Below are 21,536 nucleotides of genomic sequence, written 5' to 3' on the forward strand. Positions count from 1 at the left end.
TAATTTAACACTGGTGACTTAAATCACAGCTCACCAGATAAAATTATCATAAAGTGCCTAAAATGACTCTGAAGTTCTAAGTAAATGAATGTCGGAATGACTTAAAACAATTATTCTGTTACCATAGGAAGTAATACAGAAGTTACTGGAGGACTTGCATGTTTACCATGAAAATTACGTTCCAGTTCTGAGATGCCTTCATGTTTTCACGTCTTCTCTTCCAAAGTATCCTTTGGGCAAACAGGTGAAGTATTCTTACTCCTTTTGAGTGCAACATGGATTTTTGTTTCAGAGTATGACATCTCAGTACTCTTCTGTTCTGCTGCTTGTCCTCTACCTCCCAAATAGAGGCAGATATATTCTTACCACGGACAGGGAACAACATGCAGTTTCTTCAGTGGCATGGATCATACCTTGTTCTCATTCAGCAGCAAAGAATTTTAGGAGGCAGCAGATGTGCAGATCAGCAAGAGTTGCTGCAGGTTGACTTTCCCATATCTGGAATTTTCTGTGTGCATTGCAGACTATGTATACCCTTACTACCACCTGTCAGCTTGTTAGTCAAATTCAGATGATGAGCCTGAGATTTAGCAACCTTCTATACAGAATAAAAAGATAGTAAGGGAACAGTGATAATGGCTCTTGATAGCCAAATTGTTCTTAGGTCATTAAATCCACCTTCTCATTCTAAGCAATTTCTTCTTCCATTAGTAGAACAGTATATTCTGTGTGCATTCACTTGTCTGTTAATTTTCAACGTATGACATGCTGTTATTAGAGTTTGTCTCTAACTGTAAAATCAGTGTGAACTATGCAGCATCTGAGAATTAAAAGGTATTTGAATTGGGGCTTTCGTTTTCAGCTCCTTTCTGGCCTTTGAATTGATCTTCATCTGAGTGTTCATTATTTGAAACCTGGTGCAGAGCAACACACCCAATCCAACTACATTGAGAACTCGGTTCAGCAGTATACTAAATGTTCTCAGTTTTTATTGCAATCATTCTGCACCTCTGGGAAGCAAGCTCCGAAGGAGTTGCATATTACTTTGAATAGCTTTTTGTTAAGAGTTACCCATTGCTTTGTTTGTAAAATATGTTGTCCTTTCTTCACCTGCTGGGTAACAGATCAGGGAGCTGCACTGTGCATGTTTGGAAAACAGAGTGTGGGAGACAGAGGAGTATGAGTCGTCACTTCAGCTAGCAAGGTGATTTTTTTTTTTTTCTTTTCCATTTTGTTTTAATACTACTGTAGGCATGTAGAATATCAGTCATCTGTTATTCTAGAACCTTAAAGTGAAAACACTGTCTATTTGGAAGCTTTGCAGCTAATTGTAGGATTGTTTGCAAGTATAATTGGCTACTGTTTTTATTTTGTATTTCAACTCTTTTCAGTGGAACCCAACCAGATTCTAATATCTCTTATGACCTGAGTAATTCTGTTGAAACCATTGAGATTACTTTGTGTGAGTAAGAACATCAGTTAGGCTTCATAAAACTGCTCTAAAAAACAATTCTTAAATGTCTTTTAAAATGTGATTGTGTTAGATTTTCTTTTAATAAATGTATTTTTGTGCTATGTTTTTATAAAACCCTTTTTAATAACTGTTTATCAATCAAATTATTAGTTGTTGGCCTAAATTTTACCCTGTTTTGAAAATTATAATCTGTTCCAAATGAATAGCTGAGGCCTTTCTTTTTTATTTTACTGTGTTTTTTGTTTTGTTTTTTATTTCTTTTCGCCACAAACTCACCTACCAGTATGTACCAGGGTGGGTGTGTTAATTGCTGCTGCTATTGTGAGGTTAGGACTTCAGGAGAACCTACACTGGTGTTGTCTGTCAGCATTAAAATATAAAAGTCATCTCAGCCAATTTTCTTAATAGAAAACCCTTCAATTGTAATGTTACAGCTACAAACTTTCACATGTGCTTTATCATGACAGATGGCTACTTCATGCATCCATTCAAGTAATACATTGGTTCTAGTGTACAAAGAGCTGATACAACACTGTTACCATAACTGCCTCTTCAGTCTCTGAGTATGTGACATTTAATGTCTCTGACAGTAAAATTGAATGGAAAAAACATGTCAATGGAAAAAACATGTCAATGGAAGATGACTTTCTGGGCTCATATGCATAAGAAAACCTGCTCCCCAGACTGTATCTTTGCCATACTGAGTTGTTCTCCTGTACTGCCACTTCACTGTACCTCTTTTTTTCTTTTTTTAACATTCATCCCTTTAAAAGAGTTACTTGCTTGAGTTATCATTTCTGCACCATTTCTTCTGAGTTCTTTTCTGACTCTCACTGATCTTGACATTACTCAATCACCCATCAGCTCTTGCCCACAAATGTGTCATTGTGCTTTCCTGCACTGTCTGTTCTATCATCTCTAATAACTCAGTCACTTTTTCCTCTCCTTTAGCTTCTCCTATGTTCAATTAACTTCCCTTCACTCTGAACTCTTAGACTTCTCCTATCTCAAGGTTAATGCTGCCATTTACTTCTGGCTTGCCTCCCCCTTTATTCTTCTTATCTGTTCATCTCCCTGCTTTTTCTCTGGTACTGGCTTGCACTGCAGGGAACTTACGGTAGAAAGCCAGTGATCAGGGTGATTTCTTTAGTATATAACTTTTTTTTTTTTTCCCAATCAATTCTGTCATTTTTCTAATAATTCCTTCAGCACAATTCCATCAGATGTTCTGTCGATGGGATTTTTAGCTGCAGGGTGTTCTTCCCCCCTTTTTTAACTCTCTTCTGCCTTTTACATGAACTTTCTCTTGTCTCTGCTTTCTCTGCATAGGATTTTGCTGCTATCTTTTAGAAGACAACTGATAAAATGTCATCTTTCCCCTTCTACTCACAATCCTTTTTTTCCCTTTGCTTAGATATGACAGTTACTGACTGTTCGTTAATACCTCTACCTTCCCAGTGACCTCATCACCTATTGATATTAGTTACGCTCATCCTTCCCCTTTCCTTATTTTTCTTTTTGATGTTTTCTGGAGTCCATCTTTTTTCCTTGTATTTAAGAAGTAAAAAAGAAAAGCTCCTTATTTCTCCATTTTTTTAACTAAGTCTCTCTTCTGCCTTTCATGAAATCTGTTTGAACAAGATGATTACAGTTGTTGACCTGAGTTCCTTTCTTCTAGTTTACCTCAGCTTTTCCCTGGACTGCCTTTTATCCCTTGTATTCTGCTAAAAGAGCTCTCTCCAAAGATGGCATTTCAGCTGACCTAACTTGGGCATCCTAAAAAAGTATTCTACTTTAAGCTAGTTGTGCAGGGTCTAAAAAGTATTACGGGGAGAGGGAGAGTGTATGAGCTTTAAAGGGCAATTAATCCGCTCATAAGATAGATGTTAAAAGATGCTGGAGACTGTCTCACTTAATTGACCATAAAGACGGAATTGGCTTGGTGATCTGGTCAAGATTTTAGCTGGTGAAAATTTGAAGATAGTCTGACCTATTCTCTTCTGTCTAGGTACTATATTCACTATTTTTGATTGCTAATTATCTTTGTCATCAGTCACATACTGCATCTCACTGTCTTGTCCTTCCATGACTGTTGTCATTTTGTTGTTCACCTACCTCTTTTATGACTACTTCAGACGATCCCCACGTCAGCATTCTGAAAGGGTTTCTCCAAACTCTTCATCCTTGCTGTCTTACTTTCTTCTCTCTCATAACTTACCTCTGAATAATATCCGTCAGAGGGACAAATGAAGTGACCGTCTCTGGATGATCTGAGATCTTCCTTTCTGCTTTAAGCCTGTCTCCTAAAGAAATTAAAATCTTGGCCTCTCTCTCTGATATTCTGAATACCTTGCAATAATCTCAAGCCCAAAAGGCTGAAAGGGATTGTTTATTGTTTCCCCTGCTTCTGCATTTTGCGTAATTGTGTGCAGCATCATCATCTTACCTGTTGTTTTTGGACCTCATTGTCATCTTAAATACATTCTTCTCTAGGTTCTTTCACCCAGGACACATTCTAGAACTTGCAGATTCTTTTTGAGTAATGTTACTCAAAAAAGTTAATTCTTTTCCACTCACATACCTTGAAGTCTTTTCATCCTCTCTCCCTCTTACATGTTTAACTGCTGCAATGTTGTTTTCTCTGGCCTGGAAGAAAACAATCTTGTGTATCCATTATCATTTACAAGACAGTTGCAAAAATGTTTCCTAGCCTTTTGTGTGGTCGGGGTTACCCTTTCTGTTGTTAAGCTCCTGCAGCTTTTCTGAACAAAACAAATGTATCTGAAAGCAATACTTGCCTTGCAAAAACCCATGTCCATTCATCAGATAGACCGAACTTTCAAATCCTAGCGTTTACAAGCATTTAACATCAACTGCCAGTCAGGAATCAGAGCTCCAATTTCAAGACTGTTCCTCCAGGCATCCACAAAGCTTCCTCAGCCTCCTCTTCTAAATTCTTCCTTAAATCTATCTTAAACGATGTTTAGGCACATCATATGCTGAGACCCACTTCCTGATGCCTGGATCTCTGTCATCTCATTGTTTTCTCTGGGCTCCCTTTTTTGTGTATCCGTCTTTTTATATCTTCTGAAATCCTTAAACTGTTAGCACCTCTGCTTTGTGTTTTATAAAGACCAAGAAAGCAAAAAAAACACCACTGAATGGGCTAAGTAAGGCTTTTAGTAGTAGTGCTCTTACAAATGTGTGATTGTTGTTCAGAACCACAGTGTTTATTGACTGCAATCTCTTGCATTGCATGAAAATCATGACATGCATGTGTAAAGATCCAGACTTGATACAGTAACCATAATTCTGGAGTTTATTTATGGATATTTGTAAGGACTTGCTTTTGAATGAAAATGCTGAGACTGAACAATACCTGGTGACATTTCTGAAATGTTATACTACACAATTAAAACTTAAGTAAATGCTAGTGGTTGTTATTTTTGTATTAATTAAATGCAGAAAGGAATAACTTGTATTTTTTCAAGAACTCATTCTGAATCCCAGAGTAAAGAATTTTGTGAATGTGTAAATATGTACTAATCCAATTTTATCATTTGCCCATCTTCTTGGGAATGAATTATGAACTGTACCATTCTCTTTTCTTGTTTTGGGGGGTTTGGTTTTGGGGGGGAAGTGGGCGATGGTGGTGGTGGTGGTTGTTTTGAACTCCAGCTTGCAGTTTCAAAAACCAGAACTCTCTATATCCAGCAAGTGGTCTTTAGCTAGGACTATGAGAAAAGCTTTGCTTCTCAGTTCGGTAGAAAAAGTGGAGAACACTTACTTCTATCCAGGTTGATCTTGCTTTTTAGTTAATGACAGCAAGGAAAAAATATTTCAGCAAAACTTAATGCTCGAAGAAATCTTGGAGATTATTTTCCCTTTTTAAAGGAGTTTTTCAAATTATTTTTTTTCCTGCTAAGCATTTCAAAAGATACTATACTTCATCTTCAGCCAACAATTGTGTCTTTTAGGATGTTGAATAAGTCTGACTTGGTAACCATGCTTCAAAAGTGTGTAGAGATTTTTGTGTCATCTTCTGGAAAAGAGTTTGATAAGGTAGTAGAGAAGTTGAAGGAGTTCTTGGCCCAGTTTCAGAAACTGGAAGGTAAGTTTGTGTTGTCATACAATCCATTATAAAACAGCTTTAAAAAAATCTGCAATCTGACCAATGGATATCACTTTCTCTATCAAAATCTAAGAGTTTTATTGACCCTTAGATATTTCAAGATTGTTTTTAAGTACATGCCCAAAACTAAGAAATGCTTATATGCATTATTGATACATGGTTCATGCTTTTTCTAGTACAGAAAGACTAATGTAAGACAAGAAATTGGACAGATCAGCAAACATTACTTATTAATTCTGTCATACATTATTTTTGAGCATTTTACCAGATGCTGCAGTCATTAAAAATATTTAACAAATAAAAACAGATCTTGAAATATTAATTGGCGTGGACTTTCTTATGATATTGAATCTGAATGTATATAAAGATTTTTACCTGTACATTCAGTCAGGTTCAGCTAAGCGTTAGGACCCCCTAGCTCTCAAGGATTCTGTGCAACAGCTGTGCTGTGGCAACTGACTGTTAGAAAGTAAATAGTAAAAAAGTAAATCCTGAAGTTGTTTAAGCTATGCTTAATGTGTGCTAAGAGTGCACATACAGCATGAGTTGTCACTGCTCTGCTGACATGCTGTGACTTGTTAAACCACTGTAGGGGATGAATTGGAAAGTTTAAGAAAGCAGATGAGCAACAGCCATTCTTTCAGTGGCTGGTTTACAGAAACTGCCGTATTTCTTTTGAAAGTGACTTCCCTTGAATTAAGAAGTGCTGCCCCACCTTTCTGTTTTGAACATAAAGTGGCTATCACCTCATCTGATTTATGTGTATGTAATGAAGTTCATTGTTGGCTGTGGTTGCTAGCCTATATTTAGACAAGTAGGCAATAAGCCACCAAATGCAGTCTGGTATTAAAAGTAGTCATGTAGCGCTCTGGGATAATTGAGGCTTATTTAGGAGAATTCATTACAACTTGAATCACTACATAACAGCTATCTCGCTGGCTTTCTGTTACTGAAGTTAGGTAGCATCGAATCTGTAGAAAAAATGATAATGTTACTTATCCATACTATGTAGCTGTAAACAGATGTAGTAATATCACCACTGTGGTACAAGAACTTGGTGATTGCTTTGAAAAGGCAATATATGTCAGCAAAGATACCAGTACGGAAGAATCTGAACTAGAGTGGAGAACCTTTTAAAAAAAATTAGTGGCGTGCAGAACTACAGAATAAAAAGGGCAGTATTTATTTTAAATTAGGATTTTGAGGATGTTTGTTAAAGCAAAGAAGGCCAAATGAGTTCATGAATGATTTTAGTCAGTTTTCAGAGGGACTTGAGAGTGTAATGAAAAAGTAAGAAGGGAAAATAAAGATAAATTTGAAATGAATAGATTGCCGAGTTAAGTGACTTCTTCTTGTATGTTTCTGTTATTGTGTTGACCTGTAGCAGAAGTTTTCAGAGGTCTGTGTTATGTACCAAAATCTCCTTTAGAATCCCTTAGAGTAAAGGGATAGCCCCAAATCTATTCTTCAAAACAAAAACAAAAAACCCAAAAAACTTCCCGAGACTGCCTAATGAATTAAAGAAATCAAAACATGGTGCTTGGGGAAGCAAAATATACTTAGTATACTTCTGTTGAGTCTATTGTGAGCTGAAGGATTTGATTAAAAACATCTCAAGTTACATATATCAGTGTAATACTGGAGAAAGGAAGGTTCTCTCTTCTGAAAACTTTAATGTGAATATAAATGTTAGATGCATTTTTCAGCTTTAATGTGCTTAGCTAGTTATTAAATCTTCATCATTCATTCATGTTGAGATCTTTAAAACCTTGTTTCAGTTCAGCGTTGGAATTGCTCTGACAGCATCAGGTTCTTTTATTCTTGCACAACAGTGTATGTGTTGGCAAAAGGTCTTGTATTAATAAAAGACTTGTGCTATCATATGTATGCACACATGCTGTTGACGACGTCAAATATTTGAGAATTGTGAACAGGAGCAAAAAAAGATGAGGCTGCCTTTGTATACTTAAAGATGAGTTTTGTTTTAGTACTGTTTATGAGCTTTTAGGGTGGAGTTACTTCATATTGTGGACTAGAACATATTTTCTTATTTTTCAATAAAAGCTGAAGTTATCCTACAGTTTTTTTCTCTACATTTGGGAATTACTAAAATGAATCAAGACTTCAAGGTTGTAATAAAATCAGGATTGTGTTACATTGAAGCTAGGCAGCAGTTTGCAGTCCTACACTATTCACTGATATATTTTGAAATACCAATTATAGAATAGAAAGGGATAATTTTGTTGCCATTTTCTGCTAGATCTTTGCTGTTCACACTGAAATTGAATTGCAGGGATGATTTTCAGTGATGATGACACCAGTACACAGAGCACTAGACTGAAAATGTCAGCTCATTCTGTATATGTCAACAAACAGCTTTCATGTGTTGTGATTGTTTCTGCTTATCAGAGCTTTACCTGTGATTTGTAGATGGACTCTCCATCTTATTATCTTCATAAGTAAGGCAAGAAATCTAGTTACTTGTTCTGATTTTGATTAGGAAACAGTCTTTATCACTCAGCTTAACATGGATTGTGCTTGGATTTGTTTATTTCTTTTTCCTTAAAAATCACTAAGTATTGGTGTAGTAGTTGGCCAACAATCTATACAGCTATGAAAATAAATTTTGGTATAGATTAAGCTGAGAATAGAACTGGGCAATGAAATAGTGTAGCAGACTTTTGGTCTGTTTTTGTTCTGTCGCCCCCCCCCCCATGAAATATATTATACATGTGACTTCTTGAATACTCACCAAGCATCAGTACCATCTGGTAGTAATCTGCAAATATACAAATGTTGTTGAGAATACAACCCAGGATGACATAAGTGGAATTCAGGTGATGTACAGGGCTAGTGCTGGATCTTTGCTCCTGTGTGAATTGCTTCAATTATTTAATTACTGGGTTGGTTTATTTATTTATAATGCTACTCTTGGTTTGTTTGTGGGGGGCTGTTTGTTTTTTAACAATTGCTTGTCTGCTTAATAGCAGCCTGTGCTTGGATGTTCATACTGTGTGAACAAGTAACTGAACAGTTCTCAGTTTGCTTGGGTTAATGGGTTTATATAGGTATTCAGGAAAAGTTTATTCCACATATCAAACATGAGTTTTATTCTGGTAGCAGGAGCTTGCCAAGAACGAGGTGAATCCGTATCATCACAAAAGGAGCTCCAGAAGAAGACAGACCTTTATCACCTGCAGAAGGTCAGGCTTGTGTAGGCTTTACAGCTGTCCATGGTTAGGTCTCCCTTGCTTGCTGGAGTTTTGAGTAAAGGATGTGTATAAGTAACTCATCCTGAAAATGAATGAATAAATACCAAGTATGTACGTCAGGCCCACCTGAGACATAGAAAATGATAGAATGCAAATTAGGAGCTTTCTTATGTAACTTGCAAATTATACATCCTGCCTAACTCTTATTTCTTCAAGCCTTAGGCTTGAAGAATTTCCCTAACTCCTACCAGTTTGAGGACTAATACACAGGCCTAAATAGAAATAACTGCACAATCACAGCTTCCAACATCATCAGGGAAGACATGCCAGCAAAAAACAATTGTTCATATTAAACATATAGCTTGTGTTCTCCAAAGAATAACTACCTCCCATGTAGCTTTATGCACCACTTTTTTTTAAAGACCTTGTTGGAGTTGAAGGAATCAAGGCGATCTAAGAAACTGACAAAGTTTGAAATGCTTCGTTTTGAAGTTGTTGACTTTATAGACAATCTTGTAAGGTGAGCGTTCCTGTTTTATATTCCTCCATTAGTCTGATACTGCACCATGAGCTGCAACAGAAAGTTTGTTAACAAGTTATCATGGGGAAGAAATCTTGTCAAAATTGTCAGTCCTTAGAGTATGAAGCATGCTTTTCTCTTCCCTATTCCTTCTTGGATGAGATCTCTAAAAATAATAATCTCTCTTCCATAGATTAATACAAGCAATTGGCACATAAAGTGTCCTATTTATTTTGGCTACGGAATAAAGCTGAGGGAGGATTGAGTGTGTGTGGTGAAATAAAGTCAGTTTTTACCCTAATCTTTGCTGATCTATTCTGCTTATGAAACTGTATAGATGTCAAGTGTGATAGCCATTTTGGGAACTGTTTGAGCAAGCAAGACATAGCAGATAGGGTTTTGGAAGCAGCTCTGCCAAAGAAAATTTGGAAGACTTGGGGGAGGAGGGAGGGTTGAAGGCACTTCTTAACTGTATGGCCTTGGGGTGGCCTTGAAAGTGTGGAACAGAATGGGAACATAGGGGCAGAAAAGCTGACAGAACCATGATTGTGCCAAGAAAAAAGCTTCAAATGTGAAGACAAAGATGAGCAGAGACTCATTAGGAGCCTTCAAGAAGGATAAGTAAGACCTGCGGAATACAGTAAATGACTGGTGTTAGTGTTTCAGCTTGCTGCCCCTATTTTCAAATTTGTCACTGGTCCAACTAGAGCTCTAAGTTAAATCCATAAGAGGTAGAGTTGATGATCACTAACTTCCCCGATTTCAGCGCTCTTAATCTGTTTTTAGAGATTTGTCTGCACTGTTTGAGAAACATAACATTCTTGTAGTCTTCTGATTGCAGTAGAGTACTGCTGTTTTCCTTAAGGTAAAGCTTGTGTCTTGTCTCCCCTTCTTCTCCCCCTATCCCCCATGTTGCCTTTTCAGAAATTACCTTGTTCCTGCAGACCACAAGACTCTGCATGAGATAATGTATTTCAACACAGCCAGTGCTCTCCGTGAGCACTTGAATGCTGCCCCAAGGATTGCACTTCACACAGCTTTGAATAACCCATACTGCTACTTGAAGGTAAGAAACAAGTGAGTTGAGTTGTTTGTGGTGCTGGAGCAGTTCCTGAAGGCTGCACATGAGGATGATGTGCCTGTCTTAGTTTTGCTGTTTCATGAAGTTTGGCACACATTCAGCTGTTTTGCAGGGAACCAGCAAGTTGCTGTTGATAAGCAACTGAGGACTTTATGAAGAGCTAGTCTGACTGAAAGGAAGAAGCTGATTATGGAAAGAGTTTTGGATGGAATAGTTGTTTTCCAGAGCTTGTTCTAGTTGTCTCTTTAACAAGTTGACTTAAAGCCCTTTCTCTCTGTCATCCTGCACTTTGTTCTTTGACTCCTTTTAACATGGTTCTGACGCTATTTGAGTAGATGGTGGAGGTTTTGGCATAGTGTCTAATAGCAGCAGTATTGGCCAAGTACTTTGCTAGTGTTTTAATCCATGTGAGTCAAAGAAGTATTTTTCTGAACAGTATCCATGACTTCTGCATAGCTTGTGTTTTCCTGGGACATGACCAGAACAAAGTTCTCCAGAGCTGTTCCAACCAGAAGGCTGGGGTAGAAAGGGATCTGCTTCAGTGGAGTACCAGCAAATGATTAATAATGTGATTCACTTCTCAGGGGAAACTAGTCCAGTTATTTATTTAGCAGCATGTGAACAAGGATGATACTGAAAAAAATGCGTACAAAAAAGGGCAATTATGTATTTGTTGATCTCTTAAAAATCCAACAAATTGTAACTTGGTATATTAGCTAGGCACTGTTTAGTATTGCATTCAGCACAAAAAAATTTGAATCTTGGATCTTCCTGGGGTTTAGATGGTAATGCGAGTATTGTTCTTGACCTTGAGTAGAAAAGTTCCTTGAGCTTAAGGAATGAGGCCTACTGTCCATGAAGATATTTTCACTGATGCAAAACAAAAATCCTTGAGTTGCAATTAAGCTCTCATACCAGGGAAAGGAGATACCAGTGTTTGTTCGTCTAGGAAAGATAATAGTGTTGAATCCTGAGCAACGTATGTCCTCTGCCTAGCCTTCGGGAGGTTGGGGGGAGCGAGGGAGAGAGAAAGAAACCCTTCCTGGACAGATTTTAGGTTGTTCCTAGTCTCCTCATTCTGAAACAGCACCTCCATGCTATATAGGTGGTTTCACAACCGACTGTTCTAGAGCAACTTCCTGCTCCCCAGCGTAGCTATTTCCTCTCAGGGGCAGCTCACGTGTTGCTGCCACAGGAAGCTGAGGTTTTGCTATGCACAACTGCAGCTCCTCCAGGGCATGCCGTAAAGACTTGGCCTTGTTACCACTGGTGAGCCTGAATTCTTTCAGATGCTGGCAGAGACCCTGCAGTGCCAGTCAGTAATATCTTTCTTGGATAATTCTCAGCATCTGCACGTGGTCTAGCTATATATTAATTTCTACGGACTAACCTGTCTGTTCCAGGAGAATGCGGTTGCACTGTAAGTTTTCTCCCCTAGTTTTGAGAACTGATCTGGCCTTGAAGGCAAGGCATGGTTAGGGTGAAGCATCTTGTTATAGCTTGGGCAGCTCTGACAGCTTGCTGCCTTAGAAAAGGGGAAGGTCATGGTCCCTCCATCTTTCTTCTCTCAGTGTCTTGCTTGACCCTCTGTTAAGTCAATTCAGCCTGTTAATTGACAAGTTTTTTTAAAAAAAAACATAACAAAGCCTTATAGTGGACAATCCTAGACAATCATTTGCCTAAGATGACAAACACGATGGAAAGTGTCTAGCAGTGCCAGAGTTAGCGCAAGGGTGAGTGGTAGGAAGCCAGAGAGTCAAGAGAAGTAGCAGAGCAGAAAAGAGAAAGCAGGGCATGCACAGCTACTCGTTTGGGCAGTGGTGTGTAACTTCATCTGTACTAGTGGTTACACAGAGGTATATGAAGTTATCGTCTGGGTAGATGGACGTCTGGATTGTGACATCTTGAGGATTTATCCATGTTACTGTGAATTTATCTGGAGACCATCTGAACTGAACTGACAGACATTAGGTTAATGTCTGCAGCTTTTGTGTTCTTTGCACAGAATAAATTTGAAAATTGTTAGACTGAGTTTCTGAAAACTGTGTGTCTCATAAGTGCCAGAGTCCAAACATGAATCTCAGTCTCATAATTTGCAGGAATTGATGTATATAAAAGGTAAAACTAGAGATTGCATGAACAAAGTTGAGTCCTTTGCCCAGCCTTCCTTCCTATGTTGAAATACTTTAATTCGTATAATGGTATCCTTGCTAGGGCTTTATAAACTCCCTAAAAATAACTGATGTATTTTACTAATATGTAAAAAACATACTAGCGAGAACTTGTAGCAACTGAAAGCAATGACTAGTGGTTGTTTTCATGTTAAGAGAGCTGGCTTCTTAGAGTGAATGAAACTGAAAACTGTGAACAGAATTATGGACTGATGTCAAATGTCATAAATTGCTGTGGCAATAGAGATTTTTGCTTCTAGCTCAAGTGGGTTTTTTTTACTTCTCAAGTAAATGTTACAGTGCTGTTGACTTGGATTTCCTGACACAGAGAATAATTTGTGAAAATTAGGTTTTTGCCTTACAGGTGCTGGTTTTCAAGCCAGAGAAATGATTTTTACATTTTAAAAATGAAACTCTGAGATGAGAGAAGCAATTATGCTTTTTAGTACATGTTACCGATCTATGCTAACACTTCCTCTTCCCTTTTGTGGGGAGAGGAAGACAACACACTCTTCTGTTTGCTATATAGTAAAGGCAGAGACAAAATCATGATTGGTTTCTTTTCTTGAATCTGTAGAACAGAGTATTTTTCTCTGATACATAAATAGAACTAGCAAGAGAAATGAGAAAAGCCTAATCAGAAAAGCACTACCACTAGAACAGAGAATGTTTAAAATGTAGAATAGAAATATAGAATAGAAAAATAGAAAAAATGCAGAATAGAAAAGCTTAAACAGTACAAGGAAAACTAGGAGTGAAATAGCTATTTTTTTCTCTTTTCTAATGATATGCTTTATTTTTTTTTTTCTGGTGATTGTGGTGGTTTCTTTTTTTTTTTCTTTGCACCATCAACTTGCCATTAAACATACAAACAGTAAATATTTGGTTACAGAACTAGCTGTGAACTTCCTTAAGTAATGTCATATGTATTGCTAGGGATTGTTCAAGATTAAAAACTGATCAAAATTACTGCCTTTGTGTTCTATCTTTCCATCAGAATCAAGCTTTGAAAAGTGATGGAGGATCCATTTCTAATAAAGCCCCTGACATATGCATAGTGTATAAGCTTCATTTGGAGTGTGGCAGATTAATCAATCTTGTTGATTGGTTAGAGGTATGTGACAACGCAAACAGTGCCTATACTGCTTTCAGTACTTTACTGATTTATTTATTTTTTTTTGCTGTATGTCTGCTTTTCTGCATTGCCCCTTTGGACAGCTGAAATCATTGCATATCTCAGTCCCTCCCACGCAAGAACACACAGTATCTCCAGATCACCAGCCTATAGAGTCTTCCTGTGGCTACTGTGAATCATTTATTACTAGCATTATTACTTTACAATGAAGATCTTTGCTTCTGCCTTTATCTTGCTTGTATTCAGTGCAGATCAGATTTTATGCTTCACAAAGCTACCTTTTTCCCTTTTATTTTAACTCTTGTGTGACACTTCAATGGAAACAGGCAAGTGCTGTTGCTGAAGCGTGGGGGTTCTTGGGCAGAACGCTTCTGCTAGGGAAGAGCAAGGTCCTTCTAGCCCAGTATCCTTTCTCTTACTGTGACCAAAAGCAGACAGAGTATAAGAACAGGATGTGCATGTATATGATACATTCTGCAAATATTCCTCAGCTAACCAACTATGTTTTAGGTCTAAAAATTCCTAAACTGGAATAGTTTCTCTGTATTTTGTAGGCCTAACTAGATTATATTACCAATGTAACTTTTTAGCAACCACAGCATCCTGTGGGAAGGAATTCTGTAGCTTAACTACATGCAGTTCAGAGGACCCTCTCCTTTTCCTTGTTCTGAATATGCTTCATTGCTGCTTTGTTTGTGTATTGTAAAAGAAAGTGGACAGCAGATCCCTCTCCAGCATCTTCATGTCACTCAGAATTTTATAGGCCTCTTCTTCACAGAACACTTACCATCTTCATTTTCCAGACTAAACAGTCTCATTTTGCAAACATTTTTCAGCTCTGTATTTCTCCTGAGAACAGGTCAGGGAACAGAACTGTATCAGCATTTAAAATGCAAGTACATAAAGAAAGAACATCACTCCATGAACTCTTCCATTCTGTACTCCTGCTCTGGTAATACCTAACCTTGCTTGCTCTTTTGACTGCTATTGAACTGACATTCTCATGGAGCTAACATCATTCTAAGATCTCGTTCCTCCTAAGTGATAATGATCAGCTCAGAGCTCATCGTTTTATTTGCAGCTCTGTTTATGAAATGTATTAAATCTGTACTGCCTTTCCCTTTCTAGGCCTTCTCAACTGTGGTGATGGCAGTTGAGGGAACAAATGAAGATGCAGCTGCCTCAGACCAGGTGGATGACATTATCCAGTATCCTTTCTGATTTCTTTCTTAAATGTATTTATCATTCAAACGCTTACAGGATTAGTTGATCAGGATTTTTAAAATGCATCTTCCTGTGCATTGAGAACTAACTCCAGCAATAATAGTATTGCTGCTACAGAGAAGAGCTGAATAGTTGTACAAGAGGAGGTTTAACTACAGGGAGAATATTTATATACTATATGGCTAAACCTATTTTTCCTTCAGTATAAGGCCTTTCACTTTTTACAAGTTCCACTAGCAGTTAACACAAAACTAAACTCTCTCTTTAACTCACAGATATATAGCTATGTGTCAGGAATGCAGCAAGAGAGGCACAGTGAATAGTGAGCAAATAGAATATGGCAGTTTATGAAACCTCAAAAAAAAAAAATCTGTTTGTAATTATCTCTCTCCCCATTTTCTTGTCAAAAGACCTGTATTCAGGTAGCAGAAAAAATACTGATTAGATTGAGTACTAGTGTTTCTGTAGGCTGCAAGCCATGCTCTGCCCTTATTCCTAATGTTAATGTTCAACTCAACACTTTGTGCAACCTGTCCCCACCATGACTTAAAAAAAATCTTCCCTCCTAGATAGAATGGTGTTTTCATCAATTCATGTCATAAAATGCATATGCAGTTTCCTTTACTGAATTCTCCAGTGCTCGTTTTATTCAAGCTGTTTCAGAACTGGAACTCCTAGGCTTCATAAAGCCCAGCAAACAGAAAACTGATCACGTGGCAAGGTTGACATGGGGAGGCTGTTAAGTGTCCAAGTTAATGAAGGAAGACTGCAAGAGATGTTATGTGTGCCTCCAAAATTTTAATAAACAGGTTCTTTATAACATGGTACAATGGCTTTATTCTTACTAAACTAGTTTTTGGCAACATTAATTTTTTGACTCAGTATGCAAAGATGTTGTAGGATATATTCTGATTGCCCTGAACTGTTAACAAAATGCTACTTTTTTTTTTTTTTTTTTTTGGGGTAAAACAGCCTCCATATATGATGTACTGCTTTATTAATACTCATGTTTCAAATACAGCTTGCTGTACCCATTTTAATCTTTTTTGCTGTGATAGTTAAGACTATATTGATATAATTCAGGCTACCAAGCCAAAATGAGAACATTGGATATGTAAGATAGAGAAATGATGAAGCAATATTGTTAATTTGTGCATAATCTGATGGGATTTGAGTCATCATTACAAAATGCCTTCCAGATCCTTGAACATTTAAAAATATCAACTTTGTGCTAAAAAGATTGTAAGCTTCCATGTTCAGCATCAACAGCATACTCTTCAAAGCAATTCCTGTTTTATACACAGATCAGACTTGGTCACAGAACCCTGAAAGGCTTGTTCATGAGGAGAAAGGGACAATCATTTTGCAGATACAGATTTATGCCCTTTGCTCTTCTCAACTGTTTAAACTGTTCCCTTTTTATAGTTAGTACTAGCCAAATTTGCTATCAGTGGAATTTATGTCAGCAGAGGCTAAATGAGAACATGGGACTCGAGCAGTGGAAGAAGGTAATAAAATCTGCATCTGAGGTTTAAACTGTTCAGGATGGGTGTTGTACAATAGGACAAGGGAAACAGTTATGTGAGACTAATGCAATTGTTGGGTGACAGTGTTAAAACACTGCTTATCTGACAGTTCTTAGGTGAAAAATTCTGCTTTTGAGGGACAGAATCTTCTAAGCCATTTGTGCCCTGTGCACACAATGAGCGCCTTCCAGCTGAGTTTATATGGAGCACTGCCCCTATGTGACTGCAGGTAATCAATTCTGTACTGTTTGTAGGAACGGGATGGGAATGGCTTGCAGCTGCTTATGAGTGCAGTAATGAAATGGATGTTTAGTCAGGAAGGAGCCAATGATCTGCTATTCTTTGTCTACTATCTGCCAAGGATCACTTCTTGATAAGTGCTTTGCAAAAGAGCTAGAAAATCCACAGGCATCCCTGGAGTGCTGGGTTCCCAAGGAGGCAGAGGCTGTGTTAAGAAAAGTCTACACCTGATTCCAGGAGGCAGAAGAACATAGCTGCACTGTAACTTTTTTTTAAACTGACACTTAAAAGCTGACACTGCAGATTTTGCAGAGCAAATGTATTCATGCTGATGCCCTAAGTTCATGTTTTCCAACCATGGGAAAAGCTGTATGCCCTCCAGAACAATGTATATATCTGTCATGCTTTGAGGGCTGCAAGATGTGTTTCAGCAGTACGGGTGGGTGGGGACTGAAGTCAGTCTTATCACTTAGTAAAGGGTTGCAGTTAGGCTGGGATGGACAAAGTCTAAACACTTTTCTCTACTTGAAGAAAAAACAAATACTAATTGCTCACAGTTTACTCAAGATAACTGTTTACCTCCAGAAAAACTCCCAGACTGCCTCAGCTGAGTACAAGAGTATTACAGACTTTCCTGAGGGAAATAGGCTGTTTTTAGTGTGTTATGCTCAGGTGACACTAGAATCCAGATGTTTCTGCTTAGTTGCATTGGCACAGCTGTCCTCAACTTCAGACTTGTAGAGAGCTGCAGCCTGCAGCTCCAAATGGTGAATCATTCATATAAAGCAGATCTGCTGTAACAGGACATGGGTAAGTCCCACTACAAAAACCCTGGAACTTAATATTTACAGAGGAGCAGATATAAGAGGTTTTTAGATATCATCAGAGGAGATAAGGGCTTTAGTCCTATTTTTTGTGATTGCCCTAGCTGCAGAGATACTGGATGGCAAAGACACAGTAACACTATCTGCTATGCTTAATTAGGAAAGGGCCCAGTTCCAAATGTTGTAAAGCAAATTAAGAATTTGAGGAAGATGAGAAGTTTATTGGTCTTTATACTGCCTCAACATACAAATTGTAAACAGTAATGACATAACTCAGGCAGTAGCAGAGCAAGATTTTGAGGATCCCAGTGAAGCAGTTGCAAAAGAACTCTAATTCCTCTCTTCCATGTACTAAGACAAGGGGATAAACAAAAAACTCCAGAGACCAAGCCAGAGCCATCTAATCTAAATAGGACAACTCCCTAGTATCTGCTCCTTGGAAGTCTTGCAATAAATTGTATAGAGAGGAAAAGGAGAAGTTTCAGTACAGGTCCATAGACTCTCTTCTGAACTGGACCTATTTATGTTGTAAATACACCTGAAAAATCAAAAGTAAAGAGCAAAACAGCCAAATACCTCACTGTTCGACAGGAGCACATGCAGCCAAGTGCTCTGCGCACATGTCCTCTGCTCCCTTCCTACCCTGCACCCTCCAATGCAAAATAAGCCAGCGTTCCAACTGTAACTTTTAGACCTTTTATGAGTAAAACATTTGGAAATAAAAGCAAGCCTCAGCATTAAAAATAGTAAGTAAAATGCATAGCTACTGGCTTTTTTTCCTCTAACCAATAATGTGAACTTTGAAGCTTAACATCACTTGTATTTACTACGTGAAATACGGTTTCTCAGGATCACATCCTTAGTTCAGTACTTGGCACTTCATAAATTGTAACCTACAAAAGCAAAATATTAGTCTAAAATTATGTAAAGACTGCTGTGTAATTTATTTTTCCAGAGCAAGAAGGGTAGGAGGGTTGGACAGTTAAAAAAAATAAATAACAAAACTGTTCATAAATCTCAAATTAATTTGCTTTTTGTTTAGAGGCTGGAATTGTCTCAGTCCTAACTGCCCAAAAAGAGTTTAACATTGCAGAATTCTGTATCAACATCTGCAAGAGCAGAGATATTTCAGATCCCTTAAGTTCATGGTACTTCTCCTTGGATGAAGTTCTGTCACTAGAATTCAAACACTGACCTTTCTGCTTGCAGATAATCTGCTTATGAATTTAACATTTATTTGGCCCTTCATATGCTTTTACTACTGATGTTGTAAATATCCCAAATTCACCTAGCATGCCATAGCAGAAGTATACATATGGTAGGCCTTACCTGCGTAGGCACAAATACACATGTAACTTTAAAATTTAGTTTCTACAACTGCCTGCCTAGTAATAACATCTTCTGCAGATATTCCAAGAAAACTCCCGTCTGCAACGTTCACGAAAAGTGAACATGACAAAAAAGCTCTCCCAAATGTTTATAGTGTGATACTAGACCTGAAACTGTAAGAGTGTAAAGACTCATCTCTGAATTAGTAATTATATTTTGTTTTTCAAGACCCACATATTCCAGCAAAACTGTTAAAAATTACACCTGATAATAAGATAGCTATTGTTTAAGAAATACACCAATTTTCTGTATTATTGATAAAGTATTTTGTTACTCTTTGACACCTCTTTATACTACTGGTTTCAGATACCAAAAAAGGACTTGAGAATTTGGTCCTTTAAGATAAACTATAAAAAATTCAGGGATCCTACAACAGCAGTGGAGTATAAGAATAAACCAGATACCTGTATGAGAACCAAACATTCTTCCTCACATTTTTCTTCTCAGAGAATTTCTGAAGTGGTAAAAATGTTTAATTACTTACAATACAAAGGTCCTAGCACTGATTCAGAACAAAAGCATAAACTTAATACATCATCAGCCTCATTTTTCTTCCTCCCTGCTGTGGATCATACAGCTAATCCTTCACACTTCCCAACTTGCAAATGGAGTGAGCTGTCACAAAACACAGCTTCTAACTAGAATCTGATAAAGGTTTTGCTGCTTTTTTTGCTGCTTTGATCAGAGATCAGTACAAGAGTTACTCATAAGCAGAGCTCAAACATCAGCACACAGGACTGCTTGAAACTCTTTCCTTTTCAACGTTGAAAAATGCTGAATAATATTACAGTTAGACCCTTTCATACCTAGTCATAAGAACCAACACATGCAGTCTGTCAGGACGTATATGCTGCTTTTCAAGTTTACAATAACAGATCTGCTTGAAAAGAATTTACATACTGATAGCTTAAAAACAGGTTAACCAAGATCTTTAATTGCAACTTAATGGAGTGAAACCAACTGTCCTTGACTTGCTTTGCTTTTGGACAGACTCCAGCTCCATATAAATGGAAACAATATTCTCAATGTGGCCACCAAAAAATGCAGTGCAAAAAATTTGGTATTTATTGAATCTTACCCATTTCTACTTCACTCAAAACCCTCTGGAAAACCTTTGAGAAAGCTCTCCAAAACATTTTTAAGCACCAGCCTTCTCTTCAAGGAATCCAAACTCCATATAGTATTTTTTTTAACAGTACCCAAGCAGCCAACTGTTTTCCTCTTCAAGAGTCACCTGTACAAACAAGCCTTTCACATAAAATTCATCATGTCAGAAATTCACACTAAAAGCACTGAGATTAGGGAAAGCAGCCAGTTTGAAGTTGAAGACAGAACAAGTAGCAGTTAAAAAAAAAAAAAAAAGGCATCTGATGAATGCAATCTCATTTTCAATACAAGCACAAACTAAGCATGCCATAGTTATGATACATAAACACCCATGGTGGCACTGTATTTAATCTGGCAGAAGACTATTACATATTAATTTGGAGCAGCAGAGGAGTGACAGGGTGCTAACATGACATCACTTTTTATTTATAGCAGCTCTTAATGTCCCAAAGGATGAGATGAGCTGAGGTGCAGAGTCAATCACACGGGTTGGTATCTTACTTCTACTCCAATCTCAAATTATCATTTAGAGATATACACATTTTTATCAAGTCAGAACAAGGATCTTCTGGAACACACTACAGGAGATACATCAGGATGCTGGAATCCAGGTAGTGGTCCACCTAGAAGCAACAGTGTGCTTTCCTACGCTGGCAAGTTAACAAAAGAATGAAGCCCTACAATGGGGAACAAGAAGGAAAGGGGCTGAGAACCCCAAGGCAGACAACAGAAATGAGAGCTCATATTTCTGTCTTGTCTTTATCTTCAACAACAGAAGACCTGAGATGACAATCTAGCAGAGATTTTCCATTCCTAAAATTCTGATAATATAGTAAAAATAACCCCAGTATTCAGGGAAGATAGGTTTCAGGGAATTAGACAGAATACTCCGATACTGTGCCTATGTGCATAATTCTGAACCTGTAATCTCACTACTTTGTAAATGAAAGTTCACTAAGAGCTGCTAAAGGCATATTTCCCTGAAATCATAACCATCACCAGCTGAAGTTTCAATTACATTTCAACTAAAACTTTTCTCCATGTAGTTGAAAAGGTATAGAGCTACATGATACAAAAGACTTCTGTGTAACCAGAAGCTGACAGGCAGTTAAGTTAAATTTAGAAAGGAGCACAGTTAAATCAAAAGATTGCTTTAAAACTGCTCCAAATCCCAAAAGCAGATAATCCAAGTCATTCGAAAAATAGTAATTCTACCTATAACACACAGATCTGGACTTACCATGTAATAAGTTCTCACTGAATCACACTGATACTCAGAATTACACAGACATCCTCAACCAACACTGATAGAACAGTTTGAAAACAGCTGAAAATATCTGGCAGCAAACTCCTAAACCCAGAACACAAAGATTATATACCTTCAGCTCTTTCAATATCTACGTAGTTCCCACTTATGGTGCAAGTGCCTGGTCTATCATAAACAGATTTCCTTTGACATGCCACTTAAAACTGAAGGGAGAAGAGCACAGCTGTTCTATGA

General features: G+C 37.7%; 1 protein-coding gene across 2 annotated transcripts in view; it reads left to right on the forward strand.

Moving 5' to 3' along the window:
- Nucleotides 1-15,779, forward strand: part of ORC3 (origin recognition complex subunit 3) — a 42,773-nt gene extending 26,994 nt beyond the window's left edge. The window contains exons 12-20 of one of the 2 annotated variants that reach the window (XM_064508759.1): nt 128-244; nt 1,125-1,204; nt 5,452-5,585; nt 8,727-8,809; nt 9,241-9,338; nt 10,263-10,404; nt 13,588-13,704; nt 14,854-14,933; nt 15,587-15,779. In XM_064508759.1, the coding sequence (XP_064364829.1) occupies nt 128-244; nt 1,125-1,204; nt 5,452-5,585; nt 8,727-8,809; nt 9,241-9,338; nt 10,263-10,404; nt 13,588-13,704; nt 14,854-14,933; nt 15,587-15,692 (957 nt within the window). In that variant the 3' untranslated portion in view covers nt 15,693-15,779. The remainder of the gene's footprint in view (nt 1-127; nt 245-1,124; nt 1,205-5,451; nt 5,586-8,726; nt 8,810-9,240; nt 9,339-10,262; nt 10,405-13,587; nt 13,705-14,853; nt 14,934-15,586) is intronic. The other variant, XM_064508761.1, reaches the window with a different exon arrangement.
- The last annotated feature ends 5,757 nt before the right edge of the window (nt 15,780-21,536 follow it).

Source organism: Dromaius novaehollandiae, chromosome 3 (assembly GCF_036370855.1).
Source record: "Dromaius novaehollandiae isolate bDroNov1 chromosome 3, bDroNov1.hap1, whole genome shotgun sequence".
Lineage (NCBI taxonomy): Eukaryota > Metazoa > Chordata > Aves > Casuariiformes > Dromaiidae > Dromaius > Dromaius novaehollandiae.